This window comes from Coturnix japonica, chromosome 5, assembly GCF_054131305.1.
Source record: "Coturnix japonica strain WE chromosome 5, WE-NBRP24, whole genome shotgun sequence".
In the NCBI taxonomy this organism is placed as follows: domain Eukaryota; kingdom Metazoa; phylum Chordata; class Aves; order Galliformes; family Phasianidae; genus Coturnix; species Coturnix japonica.
In genome coordinates, this window is record NC_140667.1 from 19557955 (window position 1) to 19576056 (window position 18102).

The 18102-nt window shown below is 42.7% G+C and overlaps 1 protein-coding gene and 1 long non-coding RNA gene across 3 annotated transcripts; both read left to right on the forward strand.

The window, feature by feature from the left end:
- The first annotated feature begins 4338 nt into the window (after positions 1-4338).
- Positions 4339-9108, forward strand: LOC107314675 (intestinal mucin-like protein). Of its 2 annotated transcripts, XM_085550214.1 has the most exons (4): positions 4339-4464; positions 4838-4969; positions 6408-6534; positions 7870-9108. In XM_085550214.1, the coding sequence occupies exons 2-4, from the start codon at positions 4882-4884 to the stop codon at positions 8120-8122; spliced, it is 468 nt and encodes a 155-aa protein (XP_085406340.1). In that variant the 5' UTR covers positions 4339-4464; positions 4838-4881; the 3' UTR covers positions 8123-9108. The 2 variants fall into 2 exon arrangements, with proteins under 2 accessions (XP_085406340.1, XP_085406341.1); XM_085550215.1 differs by lacking the exon at positions 4339-4464 and having other exon boundaries at positions 4697-4969.
- Positions 9109-12764: 3656 nt separating this feature from the next.
- LOC107314676 (uncharacterized) lies at positions 12765-17615 on the forward strand. Its single transcript, XR_014947112.1, has 3 exons — positions 12765-13099; positions 14075-14167; positions 15622-17615. It is a non-coding gene; the product is annotated as an uncharacterized LOC107314676 (long non-coding RNA).
- The last annotated feature ends 487 nt before the right edge of the window (positions 17616-18102 follow it).

Consider the following 18102-nt stretch of genomic DNA (forward strand, 5'->3'; position numbering starts at 1 on the left):
TCATTGGCAGAAAAAACATTTCCTTTCCAGTCCTATTTTCTCCTGATGTTTCCCCTATTGCCCACATGCCAAAACAAGCACATTTTATTCTCCAGGTCCAAGAAGAACCACAGCAAGGGCCAGCAAAGAGCAAAGGAACATCTGATAAAACCAGTCAGTAATTAATGGACTTCACTGAAAGCCAAGGACCAATAATTCATTCTTAGGAAAGGGAGGGGAGAACCTTGAAAAGTTACACATTTGGAAAAACCCGGGCTTGCCTTCACAGATTCAAAGAATTCTGTACCCTTGGACACTGAATTCAGAGAAATCCAGTAAAACATAGAACACAAAACCACATTTCCCAGAAAGTCTGAAGCATTCAAAACCATCTGAAGATCCCTTTTCATAACAACAGCATTCTCTAAGTGCCCACCCACTAGTGTTATTAGCATTTCCTAGTGGTAATGGGCAGCTACACACAGCTTGTCTTACATAGCAGGGACAAACTCTGTGGCTGCAGGTAACATGCCTGTGTCCTGGAAACCACCTCTCTCATTTGTTTGTTTGCTTGCTTAAGAAAGATTAAACAAAACCAACAGTCATAAAACTGCAGTATTGATGCAGCAGGCCATCCAGTACTATTTTTTTTCCTTCCCAATTTTTCTGTTAGAACACATAAACTTGCTTCCCTTGGAAGCATCTGTTCCACATCCTCATTAAGCTCTGGAAATGAAGAGTCCATTCCTTATGCATTACTAAGGGTAAAATATCAGTCTTAAATTGCAGAGACCTGAGCACCTCATTGCCATCAGAAACAGTCAGTTCTTCCTGTGCTCTTACTAGGGACCCCAGCAGCACAGGGCAAGAGAGCAGCGAAAGCAACCTCTGAGCCATCCAAGTCACAGCCTCTCTAAAGGAAGATCTGCAGCAGGACATAGTCCCTGGCCTTGTATGATGACAGTTGTGTCATACTAAAGAGCTGTGCCACCAAGCAGTGGGGTTACTGACCAAAGAAAACCCAACCAAATCTGCAAGGCAACCATCACAGGGTACTTCTTACAGGCTTTAAGGTGGGGATATAGAAATGAAAGACGAGTATTGGAACAGTCTGCTCAGGGAGGTGGTGCATGCTCCTCTGCACATGGGAAAAACCTGCACCCAGGGAACGATTGGGAGTGGTGCTGCACCCTGAGCAGGTGGGTGGGAAAAAGGTGGTGACAGTCAGGAGGATGGCACAGACTGCATCTCATGACAGCTCTGAGCAACAGCTCCTTTCTTTGCTTGTTTGGCTTATCAGAAAGGGACTTCCACCAGGAAAGGAAGTGGCGGCACTACTAAGACAAATGAGGCACATAAACAAGCCTGCTGCTGTGGGACTTCTCCCCTTCCCCTTCCTGCCCCCCCGCCCATCCCTGCACACCAGCCACAGGGCCAGCATGCATCCTGCCAAAACCAGAAGCAGATTTCCTGAACAACAGGAACAAAGAAGTCCACAGGCAAAGTTAATGCTGTTACATTAAAAGACTGATTTTTGCTCTGTTGATAGCTTGCTTTGATTTTAAGCATTCAGAAACATGACTAAAACACAAACAGAGGTTCCAGGAAACCTGGAGCCCTTAACATAGAATCAGAGCATCATTAAGGTTGGAAAAAGAGCACTATGATCATCTAGTCCAACTGCCCACATATGGCCAATATGGCCCACTGAGCAATATCCCTAAGTACAACATCTACACAATCCTTGAACACCTCCATGGATGATGACTCCACCAAAAATAAAGGATGAGGAAAATCAGCAGGGCAGATATGTGCCTTTTACACAGATGGCACCTTCACACACATGCCCCTGAAGTCACAACAGGTCACACAAAAAGCATCAGAAAAACCTGGCGGACATCATAGCCAATGGAAAGCGGGTCCTGGCCACAAAAATTAGATGTATACGCATTAATATGTGCATATATATGTGAGCACCTGCAAAGCAGGTGTGCAGTAGTTCTTGGTGGAAGTACCTCTGGCCATTAGAAAACCTGAGGCTTGATGCTGGCCAGGAGGCTGCACTGGGGCTGTGTGTGCAGTGAGATAGCATCAGCCACATTCTGATTAGCATTCCAGCCACAGTGCCCTGCTCTGCATGCAAAGCACTGGAGAAAATGTGCGTGTGTAATTGCACAATTAAGTGTTGCGTCAATACAGCAAGTCTTTCGAGGAGGAAGCCATTCCTGATGCTTCCCTGAGGATTAAAGAATCAATGTGCATTTTTGCAGTGAATGGGATTGTGTTTGTTTTCTTTCTCTTTTTCTTAATAAAGTCAAAGCTGAACATGGGGAGAGTGCAGATTGCTTTTTAGTGACTCACTCCTACTTCAAAACAATGCTGCATAAAGCTTGCATTCATAGCTAGCCCAGATTCCTTAACGAGCTCTGAAAGGACTCTCAAAAATATATCTCAAAATACTGCAGTCCTGCCACACTCTCCACTCATCCACTCACATCCTACAAGAGGGGCAGCAGTGGGGAACAGCTGGTGGTTGGGAAGGAAAAGAAAGGCTAGAAACTGAGATAAAGAAACCCCTCAGGTAAAACCCTGGTGCCAAGCCATCCACTGAGCAGCATTGTGTCCCCAAGCTGGACTTGGTCTAGATGATCTTAGTGGTCTTGTCCAGCCCTTAGTGACCTTATGATTCTAAGAAAATGAGCAGTGGCCAGTCCTCTGCTCCAGGACCAAAAGAGACCTAAAAGCACAAGATTTCACCAAAGACCATACTTGTATTTCTTGAAAAACAAGAAAACAAACAAAAATCCCTCCTAAATCAAAAATAAACTTACTTAGCTTGAAACAATTTCACATGTTTCCCAAGACTGTCATGCAAAGGTATAGAGACAGCCAGGCTTGCCCAGCCCAGGGAAAGAACCAACATGGTGACAGAATGACATGAATGAATGCAGCATGATCCTATCCTGGGCTCTCCTGCCCAAGCAAATACCCTTGGTGAAAGCAGTATGTGGAGTAAAAGGCAGAGCTGGATGCCAGCTGAGGAAGTCACGTCCCAAGTGGAAATAAACATAGCCCCCATGTAGATGTAGATACCCTTTTCTCTCTTGATCCTTGCGAAGTAGACAGTACATCACAAGATGGAGGATCACTTAGCCAGACCACATTGCCTAAATTTAACTGCAGGGTGAGGAGAAGCATGGTAATAGAGGGAGGACTGCAGAGGGTAGCTTCAAAATGGGACCACTGATATCCTCCCAGGCACTAATATGGGGTAAGGGAAAAGAAAACTGTGACAGTGAGGCTGGGATGTGCGCTTAGACCCTGGGGAAAAAGGAAATGCAGCGAGAGGGCAGATGCAGGTAACACAGGTCACAGTAACACAAGAAAGCAAAGTGGTTGATTTCTGTTTGAACTCCAGTGACCACCAAATATAACTTCAGAAACTTTAAAGAAAATAGGGATCAAAATTGGGCACTAGGGTTGCTAGAAGTCAAACTCCACGTTTTCATAGCTGCATGGGAGTCCCGAGGACAAGCACAAGCATGTAGTGATCACAAGAGGTGAAATCAAGTTCTGTGATGTCAATATTTAGAACTCCAGTAACCCCAACAGGCCAAATTTGACTTCACGTGACCCCAAAGGGCTAATTGGGTGACCTCGCGTGACCCCAAGCAGACAAAAATTCTGGAGTTCGACCTCTAGTAACCCCAACAGGCCAAATTTGACCTCTCTTTGTCAGCTTTAGTGCAATGCTGTTATGGTAATAGCAGTACTTCTCCGTCTGCCATGTTTACCTTCACATCAACCTGAAGGAGTGTAAGCAGTTTTTATTCTGCTTTTATGATATTTTATTTTTCTTTAAGGCAGCACTCCTTGTATCAGGGAGCAATTCTAACATGGCTGTCAGGAACAGTTCTGAAGGAGCCTGCTTTCGGTGTTTGGTGAGGGCAGCTGAGCAGGGGGGAAATCGAATTGTAGATTAATGGCGTGGCAAGGAAAAGTGTGATAGAATGGTTTTCCGGACCTGAGAGGTGTATAGCTTATATATTGCTTGCTTACTGCAGAGACTAGATACAGAGTAGGTAAGACTGCACTGGGCAAGGGATCTGGAGTAGGAAAAGCCAGAAGAAAACCTCTTTTTTTTTTTTTTTTTTAAAGAAAAGCTCTTTTTTAAGGCTTTTCTGAAGGCATTAACAGCGCTTTGCCTGTGCTGGGGAGTTGTCAACTGCAGTCAGGCTCCTGAGTCATCAGGGGTGGAGCTGACACAGCCGCGGCAGTTTAAACAGCCTGCGAAGGTGTTGCTGGCCATTAACATCAACACCTGACGACAGGCTTTAAAGAGTCTTAAGGAGACAGCTCGTCCCTGATTAGTAGGCACTGTTTTTGCTCATATTGAGCTGAGTTGCTCAGTGAGCGAGCATTGCTTCTGCTGCCTGCTGGGTGACACAACTGTGCTTGCAGGTGGTGGCTCAAATGGTGAGGGCTGTAAGTATTAACCTCTTTTAGCTTTCCAGCTCTCCTCTTGGTGGTCTCTGAGACTGCAGCCTCATTTTGGTCTCTACTAGAAAGAGGTCCTACTCCACAAGAATTGTGTCAATTCAGATGGAGAGCCAGCCCAGAAATGTAGTGGTTCAGGTTTCTGGCTGTTCAGTGTGCCTGGACTTGTTGCTGCCTTGGGAGGGTGGCAGGGATTCCATCTGCGTGAGATGTGAGCAGGTGTATGTGCTGCTTACCCCATTGGTGGAGCTCAGGGAGGAAGCACAGAGGCTAAGGACCATCAGGAAATGTGAGAGGAAAAAGCAGGGAGTGGACCATGGAGAAAACCCCAGAAAAGTGGTGGCCCCCTGCCCTGTCACAGGAGGACAGACCTGACTGCTGAGGAGGGCTGGCAGAGAGTCCCAAATGGCCATCGTGGATGCTCCCCCTGCCTGCCTCGTGTCCACCGCTCTCCCTGAGCAACAGGTATCAAGCATTGGAAATCGAAGAGGAGGTGAGTGGAGAGAGGATGGAGGAACTGCCTAAAAGGGAACCTAAGGCAGGCTAATCAGAAATGTAGTGCTTGCACTATTGTTGAAAGTGTTCAAAGCTGGGTTTAATGGGACGACTTGACCTAGTGAAAAATGTGTCTGCCCACGTCAGGGAATTGGACTATGTAATCTTAAAGGGTCCCTCCTACCCAAACCATTCTATGCTAATGTCCTAGTGATAGGATATATTTCTTTCTGAGCTATTAAGACATCAATAAATCACACCAACAAATAGCTTCTTCAAGTTACTTTCAGATGTATTTTTAACAATAGAAGTAATAAGTGAGTCCGTAAAAATATACATCTATTTACAGTATCAGAATGACCAGTATTAGATGCGTCTCTATATTTCACACAGTCAGCTATGTATCTTGCAGGGATTGGCAGATGACTCATTTATTTAGTGTAATCAGAAGTGAACGGAAGGGTAGGAATACACTCCCCTTTATGTCTTTTTTGTACAAGTTCTTAAAGTCTGGAAAAAATTGTAGTCAAGATATAGTTTCCTGGCTTTATTTCCTTAAATGTAAACAGTGGTGTTATGTGGCAAAATTGCAGGAGTCTGATATCTACTTAGCCTCTTTGCTTCTCAAGATTGTCAAGCATGCATAGGAAAATGAGTATGTAATGTTTAATTTCTTGCCATAAGGTCACAAGAACTTTGTGTGATGCTCTTAGTGAGCAGTTCTTCTTTTTCATTCTGCCATTCCACCTTATGAATGTCCTAAGCATAAAGAATATAGAGCACGTGGTCCTACCTGAGAGACAAACTGCAAGTCAAGGTAAAGAATTCCTCCACTGTTAGTTACATCTCATACAACTGTTCAGTAATATCTGAAGCATATGTGGCTGAGAGAAATCAACAAACCTCCTGTCAGTTATTTGTTTGCACTATTTCCCCAGTAAAAATTGATAATTTGAAGTCTGTTATATACCACAATGTTTGTTTATTCTGATAAGTGCAAGAGTAATTTGTAGCCATTGAAAATTTGCTCTCCTCTGTTATTGACCTAAAATTGTCTTTAAAACAGGAAAATAAAATAATACTATTTTTCCTCTCTTTTTTTGTTCTTCTAGGGAACTGTTACATTCTTACCTCTCTGTTGTTGCAAAACCTGTGTGTTGCCGTACATGAAATAACAGTACAGAAAATGAATTTGCTTCTTAAATCAGCCCATTCTATCGTGCAGAGGCTGATATGTTTGTATTTAAATAGATGCACCTGTGCTTCTGTTTGTTACTCTAAGTATTCAGTGCCCAGTCTGTCTGGGAGGGTTTAAACTGAAGCAGAAAGACCTCTTGAGACAATTCTTTCAGTGCACCGGCAAAGCCAAGCGTACTGAACTTCAGGGACAAAATGGAGCTATTTCACTGAAAGTATTTTGTGTTCTTTCCCTTCAGGCGTACATCTGGATAGCCCCACGCCATGTTCTGCCCATGAGAGAAGAGACTTTGTCTATAAGAACTGCCGTTCTCTGGAGAGAGTCGTCCTGACCGAATGTGAAGGAACGTGTGGAACTTTCTCACTGTAAGTAAATTGATCAGATGCTGCGATTTGAATTCTGCTGCTGACCTTGTTTATGTAAAAGGAACAAAAAGTGATGGACTACAGAGTAGCAGAAGACTTAAAACTACCAGCTCCCAAACTCATGGGCACAAAGTCTTTAAATCTGACTCAGAAATTGGTTCAGTTTAACACAAAGCAGAAAAGGGTACTGGACTGCATTGGAATTAAGACAGCTATGGCACGTTCCATCTGTGTTAAGATATGACTCATCTTTCATTTATGTCAGACTGTCTTGGATAGAAGTCACTGCAAGAGAATATGAATTATTTCCTGTAACATGAATGAGACCAGAGAGAAATCAGTCTTGATGTTCATAAGCTGACAAGCTGCCTCTCAACAGTTAGCATATAAACTTATACACTGACATATAAAATGAAATAGACACGCATCTTTTAAAGGAAGTTTCAAACATGCACAATTTTTATATGGTAAAGAAGTGAGAAAACAAATGCCTTAGGAGTAGTATTGGTAGAATAATATAATTCTAAATCCTAAATTGTCACTTGCTGCCTGTTGCTGTATATACTGTTGGTCTCCTTACATGAAAGAAAACTGGCCTTTACTCTGAGATTGAACCCCAGTTAACCGGAGGGGTTTAGTAGCATTTTCAAATACCTCATAGTCTTAGAGTCCTGCTGGAGCTGCCTCTGCCTGCAAACATAAGAAAAAGATGGATCTTGTTGCAGTTTATGGGCTGATACTGACAGATTATGCATGTTAGCATTGGTATTTAGGAAGGTGATGGACACGATGCTGCAAAATGTCCCTATTGTGAGACAGCGACAGAATGAGCTGCTGGTTCTTTTTTTTCTGCTAATGCTGCTTGTTTTGGAATACACCCTTGGATTCATCTGATACAAGTGCATCTCTTGCAGCCGATTGGTCTGATGTTATTATAGGTGGCATTGTAGCCACGAGGCTCTGCAGTTTTCTTTCTCAGGTCAGGGCTGTATCTGCCCTTAGTCATTTGATTCAGCATGTTAAATTCCTATCTGTGCTGGGATGATGAGAGAAATATAAGGCAACTGAACTCTAGAACTCACTGCATTTCTTTAGTAGGACCTAGACTTATTTTTTTTTTTTTACGAGAAAATCTCATCCAGATGCGACGAATTTTAAATGCATCATGTTATAACTACTACCCTGTCAGATGTGTTTGGGATTATGCGTTAGCCCCAGATATGGCTCTTGCATACAGAACCAAACTTCTTGCTGAAGTTCTGTACCTGTCTTTGCTCTCTCCTTTGTATTCTGGCTCCTAGCGCAAAATGATGGTGCCTTTCTCCATCATAACAGGTACTTTGTTGAGGCCAGTTCTATGGAACACAGTTGTTCTTGCTGCAAGGAAGTAGAAACGAGAATGAAGGAAGTGGAACCGAAACATCCCTCTGGGAACTCATTTACACATAAGTATGTGTATGTGGAAAGCTGCAGCTGTCGGGACACTCGGTGCGATGTCCCAGAATCTAGTGATTCTCAGAGCTCAGAAGAAAATGATGAGAGCGCTCAAAATCATAGGAGAAGAGCCATCAGCTTAACATCAAAATGAAGCAGAGAGAAGCTAATGGCACTCAAGTAAACGATCTATGCACCACTCTGATCTTCCTTGACAGCTCTTGAACTTAGCTTTTCCCTGCTATTGTATCCTGTATGTTCTCTAATTGTTTTTAACAATGCTCTATTTATTTGTGTACAAACGGAAGAAAGTTCACTGTACAAGTTGCATACACCTCTGGATCATTTTATAATCAACTTATTTTCTCTGAATGATTAAAAGCACATTTGAAAAAAACAAACATGGATTTTGTGCTTTTTGATATACCGTCTAGATGAGATGGAGTTTTAAAAGGGAAGGAAAGTGTTTCTTTTTCAAGTCAGAGGAAGCCTGTTGATGTATTTCCCAAATTTTTGCAATATTAATTTGAAGCTCACTAAAAACTGAACTGTAGAAGATCTTGCCTGGACAATACTGTTTCGGTGGGCCAAAAATTTATTATACCTGCTGAAATTGAAGAAAAAGAATGCATTGTAAAATGATTCAAGTCACTCTGAGAACCTTTCACTCAAGTTTGGCACCAGGTCTCATTTTAACAGTGTTAGAACAGTCTCAGTTCATCACAGTTTTCACAAAGATAGTAGTCCTTTGGTGTTGAGAATTTGAAATTCATTCGCAGTGTTTGAACTTTGAGAGATGTGCAGTTAGTGTTACAGTAGGAAGCTTCAACTTTCACAAAAAAGATGTCTGTATCTAGGCTTTCCCTACAGGAAACGGAGTGATGCAGCCATTTTCAACATTCATTTCATACCAAGGGAGATATCCAAAGAAGATTAACTGTACTGCATTCTGCAGTGCCTATTTATCCCATCTCACTGAAAAGGCTAAGGGCATTAGCTGAGAGCTGGAAGGCTCTGTTGAAGACAGCTGGTGTACAATTAGAGTAGCACACACTTGCTGCATGCAGACATTGTGCTTTGTGTTACTTTTGCCTTTATTGATGAACAGTAGTTGTTTTAACCTTTTGAGAGCTAACAGTAACTCTTCTTGCACCACCAACTTGATCGCAAGCATCTTTGGTACCTGAAGCACTAGAACTTTTGACCCCATTCTATGCTGCTATGAACCCTGCCAAATGTGTTACATTTTGAAAGACAGAAACCAGTAGGGATGTACAGAAAATAAAACAGCAGACATTTTGCATCTTCAGAATGCTGTCTATAGAGATATGGGGGGGGAAGAGATAGCCAATCTAAGAAAAAAGTTTACTTACTTAAGGTAGCAAGCTCCAACACCAACAAAGGTTGATTTCTACTTCAGCATGGGATTCTATGGATTTCTGTTTCTTGATTCACTGTGAGATGTGACTGAGGCTTTTGCTCTGTGGCATTTATCAGTTCACATTCTCTGTTTGTTTTCTAGCAGCTTCTAAGCTGACAATAATCTTCCTTGAGTTGTTTTTTTTTTTGTTTGTTTGTTTGTTTTAAATATGATGATGTCTGGCTGTCTTTGAGATCTTCATTTTTGCAGCTCCATTTGGCTGGAGTCAGCCAGTAGCTCCCAGAGACAATCAGAGTCATAGCATGAACAGACTTGTCTTGTTTCCTATGATAAAGGTAAACTGTAACATTTTGATGCCACTGCAAGGTTTTCTTTCTGTTCCTCCTAGTAATGGGCAAACTCCTTCTAGTTACAGGAGTTAGAAGATCCAGTGTAAACAGTATTCCTGCAGGTTTTGGCTTTGCCACTGCAGGGCAGTGTAAGGCTAAGAATGTAAAATGACTTCAGAGGCAGTAAAAAGCCTGCTGCCTTGCATTTCCCTACTTTTACATCTCTGGCCCTCAACCACCACCTCTTCATTTTTTCCACGCTAACTCATTTGCTTTTAATCCGACACTTTTCTCTGTCATTTCCCTTTTTCTCTGAGATGAGCATGTATATTTTGTTATAGATTGCATCCAGCAGGGGAACAGAAGGAGAAGCATGAGCTAGAAGTATATGTTGATGAAAGAGCTTTACTGCAGGTCAAGCTTCAAGAAACTTATCCTGAACAAATCCCAACCTTGAAAGATGTTTGCTTTAAGATTTTTATTCATATTTTTATTTATTTATTTATTTATTTATTTTGTGGACGTTCAAGTTTTAGGCTGCAAGTAAAAGTGCTGGACAGGATTATCTGTCTTACCTTATCTCCATTTGTCCATTGCAGAATGCGATATAAAAACCTGCGTTATCAACAAAACAGCATCCGACTTTGGTTTCCAGCCAGCGGTAGCTATATCTGAGAAAGGTTGTTGTCGTGTCTTCTCCTGCAGTAAGTACCATGTTTCCCTAAGATGCTCTTCTGAAATTTTTCACTGAGAGGGCGTTGAGGCCCAGGCCCAGGCTGCCCAGAGAAGCTGTAGATGCCCCATCCCTGGAGGGTTTCGCAGCCAGGCTGGATGGGGCCCTGGGCAGCCGATCTTGCGATTGGCAGCCCTGCCTATGGCAGGGGGTTGGAACTGGGTGATCTTTGAGGTCCCTTCCAACACAAGCCATTCTAGCATTCTATGACTCTGTGATTTTTAATTCCTTGAACTGTTTGGGTTTTTCTAAATGAGTCACAATCAGAAGAAGTAGCCTCTCTCCTTCCCTCCATGATATATTTTGTAGAGTGAGAGTAAGTGCTGTAAGTTCTCTGTAGATAATGTTCAGCAAAATATCAGTATGTGATCGATCAAATACTGAATTTGTATTACAGTCAGCCTATCCGGAAGCTCTGCTGCCAAATCTTGTGTCTGGAATTGCATACCACACCCAGCTTTCCATTTACATAGTAACCAGCAAGGTGGCTAACAATTAAGAAAAGCTCAGCTGATGTCAAATATGGGTAAAACTATGTGAAGTAAATTAGTTTTGCATATGCAAAATAGCAGGAAATAGAATTACCACAAACTTTGTGCATAACATTTCAGCAGATGTTACATGTAGGCTTCAGAATGACAGTAAGCAATGTGTACTAGTTATGCTTTTTCTTCCATTGTGCAGGCTTTGGAGGCTTAGCATATAAACTCAGTTTTACTTTCTGCCTTCTCTAAAACAACAAGAATTCTGAGCTGAGTACTGTAACTAACTGGTTATATCATTCCTAGCACACCCTTTTCATTTTCTTTTCTTACAGTACCAAAAGGTGTATGTGTTTCTGAAGGAGTTGAATTTAAGGTAGGTGTTCTTTCAGACTCTTATTTCCTTGGGTTGATGCAGCCTGAATCAGAATTTTATGAACTTGTTATTGTCAACAGCCACATAAAAACAAGATTAAAATGGTCCATAACTGTTCCCTGCCAGTAACCTTACGTGTCACTGGAAATATTAATAAATGGGTGATCCTAGAGACCAGTAGCTTCTTTAGTAAATGATATAATTAAAAAATGTTACATTTTAGACTGTAAAAGTCAGAACAGTGATGGCTCACAAACTTAAAATCTCATTAGATTCTGTAAGATCAATAACTAGATCAAGTTGAGGAAGAAATGAAGTATGGAGTTTATGGGATAATGTAACAAGTCACGCAAGATGTTCAGTGCACTTGGGTGTGTCGGCCTCATGTGAAATTTGTGATATTAACAGCGTCGGTTTCACAATTAAAGATCTGATTCCTGGAAGTTCTGTCAACAATTAATATTGAGTATAATCGTTAACTTTTGATAGTCTGGGGGACATATGTTTCTACACACCCACCAAGTTCTTGCCAGTACCTGTTTTCTCTCTGATTTCCTTTATATTTTCAGCCTGGGGCAGTGGTGCCAAAAAGCTCTTGTGAAGATTGTGTGTGCACAGATGAGCAGGATGCTGTGATGTGAACCAACTGCATCCAGTGTGTCCCAGTGAAATGCCAAACCGCCTACCAGCAGGTCAGTGTCGAACACAGCCCCCGCCACCAACAGTGGCTGTTGAGAGGGTGTACTGTAAAGCTGGGGCAGTACAAGTGCTGTCTTGCTGAAGGATAGCAGTATATAATCTTCTGTTCAATTTTTGTAAAGTCCTTTTTACAGTGCTGGCCATTTATGCTCTAGCTAACTGCAGAAATTACCCTTGGAGGGATTCCCTGAAGATGAATGACTGCAAAGCTACTAAGGAATCACAGAATTGTATGGGTTGAAAGGGAACTTTAAAGATCATCGAGCTTCTCCCCCTGCCAAAGCAGGCTCCCTACACCACGTCACACAGGTAGGCGTCCAGGCGGGTCTTGAATATCTCCAGAGAAGGAGACTCCACCACCTCCCTGTGCAGCCTGTTCCAGTGCTCCGTCACCCTCACTGTAAAGAAGTTCTTCTGCACATTCGTACAGAACTTCCTATGCTGTACTTTCATCCCATTACCCCTAGTCCTGTTCCCACACACTACTGAAAAGAGACTATGGCCCCCACACCTCAGGTATTTATAAACCTGGATCAAGTCCCCTCTCAGCCTTCTTTTCTCAAGGCTAAACAGACCCAGTTCACTTAGTCTCTCCTTAGAGGGGAGATGCTCCAGGCCCTTCACCATCTTAGTGGCCCTCTGCTGGACTGTTTCCCAGAGATCCCTGTCTTTTTTGTACCGGGGAGCCCAGAACTGGACACAGTATTCCAGATAAGGCTAGACTCTCTACCTATTTAAAAATAAAAAAATAAGGAAATGGATAAAACCATTATCCTTTATCTTGAAGTTAGCCACACCCATGAAAAGACCAATGGATACCTAAAGCTTTACATGGTGAGTTAAGTGCCCCAGAGGTCACTATTAAACATGGGAGAGAAACAGCCAGCTTTAGTTGTCAGGCTTAAAGTGGTTCCAACAGCGTTCTATAGGAAAACAGAGGTGGATTGATTTTCCCTACTATCGCCAGAGTGGCTTTGATCCAAAGCTGTTTCCTGAACCAGGTAACACAGCTAAATGGTGACCTTCTTCCCACAGGGTTTCTGGTATGTGGAAAAGGAGGGTCAGCGCTGCAGCCAGCATCAGGAAGTGGCTTGTATGGCAAACTTCCCATTTGGCACTGTGACCATCGAGGTGAGCGCTGCCTTGCTTTGCATGCCGAGGTGAATTGACTTCAATGCTTTTTGAAGTAGTGTCATACATTTTGAGGCTGGGAAGACCTTTAGGAGATTAGGAAATATCTGTATTTCCAGAGTAAATGTCAAAGTTTATATGGCCGCTCTCTTTGCTGTGCACATCTTGCAGACACTGCTATCTTGAAAATAATGTATCAGGAAAGGAAATCATGTCACTCCTTCTTCCTGGCATGCAGCAGAGAGAAGGAATTTGTAGGGGGTGGTGACATTGTGTGTGCTTTTGCACAGATATGTGAGATGGCTTCACATTATATTGCTCCAGTACTGGAAGCAGAGTCATTATCTTGCCCTGAAGATACGGGGCTAAGTAGTTTGAGCGAGTTATGTTACTGTCCTAACGCTTGTTACAATTTTGCTGTGATATTTCTCCTCTGGTAGCTCTCGAGCTCTGCATCTCTTCTGTTTCATCCTTATTTTCCTTGAAAATTTATGTTGCAATTGGATTCTCGTGTGCTAATGCACAATTCTTATGCTTCCGCTTAAAAGGCGGTTACCATGAGGAGGTTTTGCTTTTATCCATTAACCTCTATTACGAAGATTATTTTCTTCTTTCAAACTATTTGCTTTTCTTCCTTCTGTTAACAAAAAAAGCTGAAATACTGCAGATTTTCTTTTGTTTATATTTAATTCTACCTATATTACCAGATATATACTGTGGTGTCTCTTAGCATTTCTGTTCATACCTCTATATTTATTCTGCCAGCAGTTTGTGCTTCTTTCCACGTAGGTGATCAGAAGAGTGATTTTCTGGAGGCTGGTAGCGAGTGAGCTCAGTAGATGGGAAATAAACATCTCAGCACTATCGGATTGATTTGGACATCACAGCCCTTCTACCGGGGTCTGCATTACTATTGCATTATTCTGTGCTGTCTTATTATGCTATGATTTATTTTTTCATCCTGTTGTTTTTCAGGCTGGAAAGAGTTATAAAGCACCATATGATAACTGTACTCAGTACACATGCACCGAATCAGGGGGCCGGTTCTCCTCGACTACTACAGTTAAGGTCTGCCTGCCATTCGAGGAATCAAATTGTGTCCCAGTAAGTATTCCAGAAGTAGAAAAAAAAGCCTCCTGAAATGAGCCATGCCATTGCTCTGGGAGATTTCTTTACTCTTTCTTCACTTCTTGGCCTTTTTGAGTCAATCATCCCATTTGAAGGTAATATGCTTTTCCTGCTCTCAATGGACTGTCCCGGGAAGCATAACAAAAGTATCTGTGAGCAGCGCACACACTTCTTGTGAAGTAAAGCACTAGGCAACTTGAAAGAGAAGAGTAGCGTGGCAATGACAAAGCAGGATTTTTCACCAATTAGGAAACACCAGAGTTATGAAATGAAAGTGAACAATTGATAACTTATTATGGAGCCTCAGGGGAACTGATGGACATTGTCTGCTATGTGTTGCTCTTTTAAACAAAGAAATAGTAGATGAATGAGCGGCAAGGATCATTTGTGACTTGGCTGACAGCGATCAGTGAAACCACTGATCAAAGTGAAACTGTTAACTTTCAGACAGGTCTTGACAGCCATTGAATTGAATTACCTTTGGGGTAGGTTTTGTGTAAGTCAGGCTGTTTGATTTCAGGTGCAGGTATCATTCTTTGGCTTCAAATATGCCTCTTTAGTGCTGGCTTCAACAGAACCTAGGTAAGGTCAGGCACATGTTGTGGAACATCCCACATGGCTTGTGAGTAGATTTAAAGAAAAATTACTCCCTGATGGATCTTTTTTAAACATGTTCTGCCTAAAAAAGGTACACAATATACAAATGGGTCAGACGAGGAGTTGGTGCATCGGTTCCAGTTTTCCCTTGAAAATTGTCTTCCAGAGCACTGTTTAACACTAGTCTGTCCGGAAGAGAAAGGAGTAGAATAAACTTCATCAGATTTTAACCACAGAAAACAAAAACAAAAACAAAACAAAACAAAACAAACAAACAAACATTTAAAAACAGTTGTGTGGGAATTCAACCTTTGTTATTGAAAATGCAAGATGTAAAACTTTTAGACTACTTTTCTCCCTCCCTTCTTCACTTTCTGGCTTGGCAATTTTGTAACATCTGTAAGTACTAATGAAGATACAGCTGTTTAGCATATACAGCAAAGTCACCAATAGCTTTATAATGTTACTTTGGTAGGTTGCCAGTCTCACTGTCAATTATACAAAAAGAGATTTAATTCCTTTAAATGATTTTTTTAAATTACACCTGATTTTGAAGTTTACTGTTCCCTTTACTACCTGCTGTTGTCGGAGGTAACGTAGCACTTCCGTCAGAAGGATGCTCTGCTCACTTAATATATGAGAAATGCATGTTAAGTTTTAATAATTAAGCAATTGAAAAAATGTTAAAGATGGAATTTGTATTTAGCCAGTGCTATATAGATCCCCCCCCCCTTTTTTTTTTTTGTATCACAACATTTGATCGTTAATTGTCCGCCCTACTTTAAATATTTCTACAGATTCCTGAAGGTGGCTTGTAGAACCGCATGTCCCAAATACCTCAATCTAGAAGCCAGTCTCACCGATAGCTGCAAGATATCTTCAGACTTCAGGTTATAAAGTGCAAAAGGGAATGAGAAACAGGGGATCTGGCAGGTGACTTCACTGAAGTCGGATAACAGACTAATGCCAGGAAATGAAACGCTGGAAATCACTGCCGACAGTGACCGGAGTTTCTCACCCATCATGATTCTGTTTTTTTTTTTGATGTAGCTTTTTTTTGTGTGTGTGTGTGTAAATTTGATATTTTCTGAACTTTGTTTTTTGTATAAACATTTAAATTTTAATAAGGAATAAAATAAAAGCTAATTTTGTTTCTCAAGTTCTCTCTGCTAAAACATGAAGTGGAAAGAAATTTGTATTGTTCAATAAATCACTTAGTTGTTAAATGGGAACGCCTGTCTGTTTTCATGGGGAGGGGAGATAGCCCTGCTGGAATCGTGTCTGAAATCCCAGTCGCTGAGAGCATCCGGTGTTTGCAAACCGTTTCCCGGCTTTGTCAGGATGAAGTTTGGGTACTACCGAATCAGCACGAGTCCTGTTTTATAGTTTCATTTTTCAGTTCCATCTGTTCATCACCTGTCACGTACCTTATGAGGGTGTCGTGTTTGGGAGAAGGTGAATTGAGATGACATTGTGAAAAGGCCAGCCGACGGCCACGGGTCACCCCTTCCATTCCGCATCGCCTCCGCTCTCTCGTCCTCAGGATTGGAATCAGAAGTGACCAATGATCCTCCGGCTTGTGAATGGCAGAAATGAAAGCGGCTGCCAACCGTTTTCATCAGCTGGGCTCTGTCTCCCTCTACAGAGTCATTATTTAAAAGTCAGGTCATTCTGTATATAGGAGCTCGGGGTGGGTAAATTTTCCGAGTGCCGAATAACGTGTCGTGCCGCAGATGAATTTTCTGGGATATCGTCTGGGTAGACAGGGGTGAATCTCGAGTCCCGCGGGAGACCCTCCTTCCGAAAGCGGCGATCGGACGCTTCTGCGAGGGGCCGGCTCGGGTTTATTGGAGGATAAATGCAGCAGGGGAGGGGCCGGGGATACGGGGGCAGCGGGCGGAAGCGGGACGGAATTACCGAAGCACGGCGGTGCGGGGGGGCAGCGCTCCGCCAGGGAAGGCGGCGACATCGTCAGTTTCTGGTGGGAAATACACGCACGCCCAGCGTGGCGGCCGTGGACCAAAGATGCCTTGTCCCACCCGCTGGGATAATCACTTGTTATGCATGAGCAGCATCGTCCATCACAGTCACTTCAGGCTGTAGCGGTTTCCAGCTTAATTGTTTAATAAAGACAGATTTAGAAATCTGAAAACCTTACGGTATCGCTTAAGCCTCACGCAGATGTAACGGATATTGTACTATAATATGCCCCAAACTGTCTTTTCTAAGCTCTGAGCGATAATTAAACTACACAGCAGCTCTGGAAGACCGCTCTATCAGCACCTCTGTTACGTCAGGGAGCAGTTATCTCAGTATCTCACGTGCCTCACCGTAGTGTTCTTTGGGCTACCGCATAACATTTGATCCAAACATTCCTAAAGTAGCGGGACGAAACAAATTATAAAGACGAGGTAGTGGGAAAGAATCTCTGTCGGAGAGCGAAGAGGGATGGAAATAGTGGGAAACAACTTGCGACATGTTATCGGAACCGGCCCCGCGCCGTTCCGTGTCACCCGAGTTCACACAACGCGGATCGCTGAAACCGGGCGGGGCGCGGAACCCGTACGCCTGCAGAGCACCCCCGTTCGCTCAGGCCGTTCGTTTAGAGCTGTGACAGAGCGCTGTGACGGCGCTGCTTTGTACAAAGAGGCAGTGATAAGAAATGAAATATGCCAGCGAGAGATCTTCAGCTCGCTTTTAAAGTCACGACTCTGCAAATAGATGGATTTCATCCAGATGGAGTCAGATATTATGTGTAGTTTCTATTTTCTTCATTAGAATAAATATTAGGGTCCTGGCATTAGGAAGCTCTTCTCGTATCGCGTGCCCTCAGAGGGATCTCTCACCTCACTCCGCACGTTCAAATCTCCCTTCTTTTCCTTTCTGATGCTGATGAAGTCTGTAAAATATATGTGTAACAGCGTGCAATAAAAGCATTCACACTTCTACCATCATAAGAAATGAAAATGTGCGGGGTCCAACTTTCAGGAGTTTAAATTAAGGACGAAACTGTCACGAAAAGTGAATTTGATGGCAGAAGTGTTTACAGAGTACCCGTGTCCTTTACTGGAGATAACTGACATCTCACCACAAGCATTGCAGTTGACGTTTGCCACACACGAGCGTAATCCCAAGAGACACCGTACGGAACCGCTCGTAAAGCTGCGCTTCAAATGTTACCAGTCAGGAATGTTGTGCAGCGGATCGCAAACCCGCCGGGGAATCCGTCACATCCCCGTTCCCATGTTGTCACTGCTGCCTTCAATCATATTTTTTTC

Excerpts from the sequence above, each read along its gene's own strand:
- LOC107314675 (XM_085550214.1), top strand. The coding sequence starts at position 4,882 with ATGGCCATCGTGGATGCTCCCCCTGCCTGCCTCGTGTCCACCGCTCTC. Across the intron at positions 4,970-6,407 it reads CATTGGAAATCGAAGAGGAG|GCGTACATCTGGATAGCCCC; the intron begins GTGAGTGGAGAG and ends CTTTCCCTTCAG. Across the intron at positions 6,535-7,869 it reads ACGTGTGGAACTTTCTCACT|GTACTTTGTTGAGGCCAGTT; the intron begins GTAAGTAAATTG and ends CCATCATAACAG.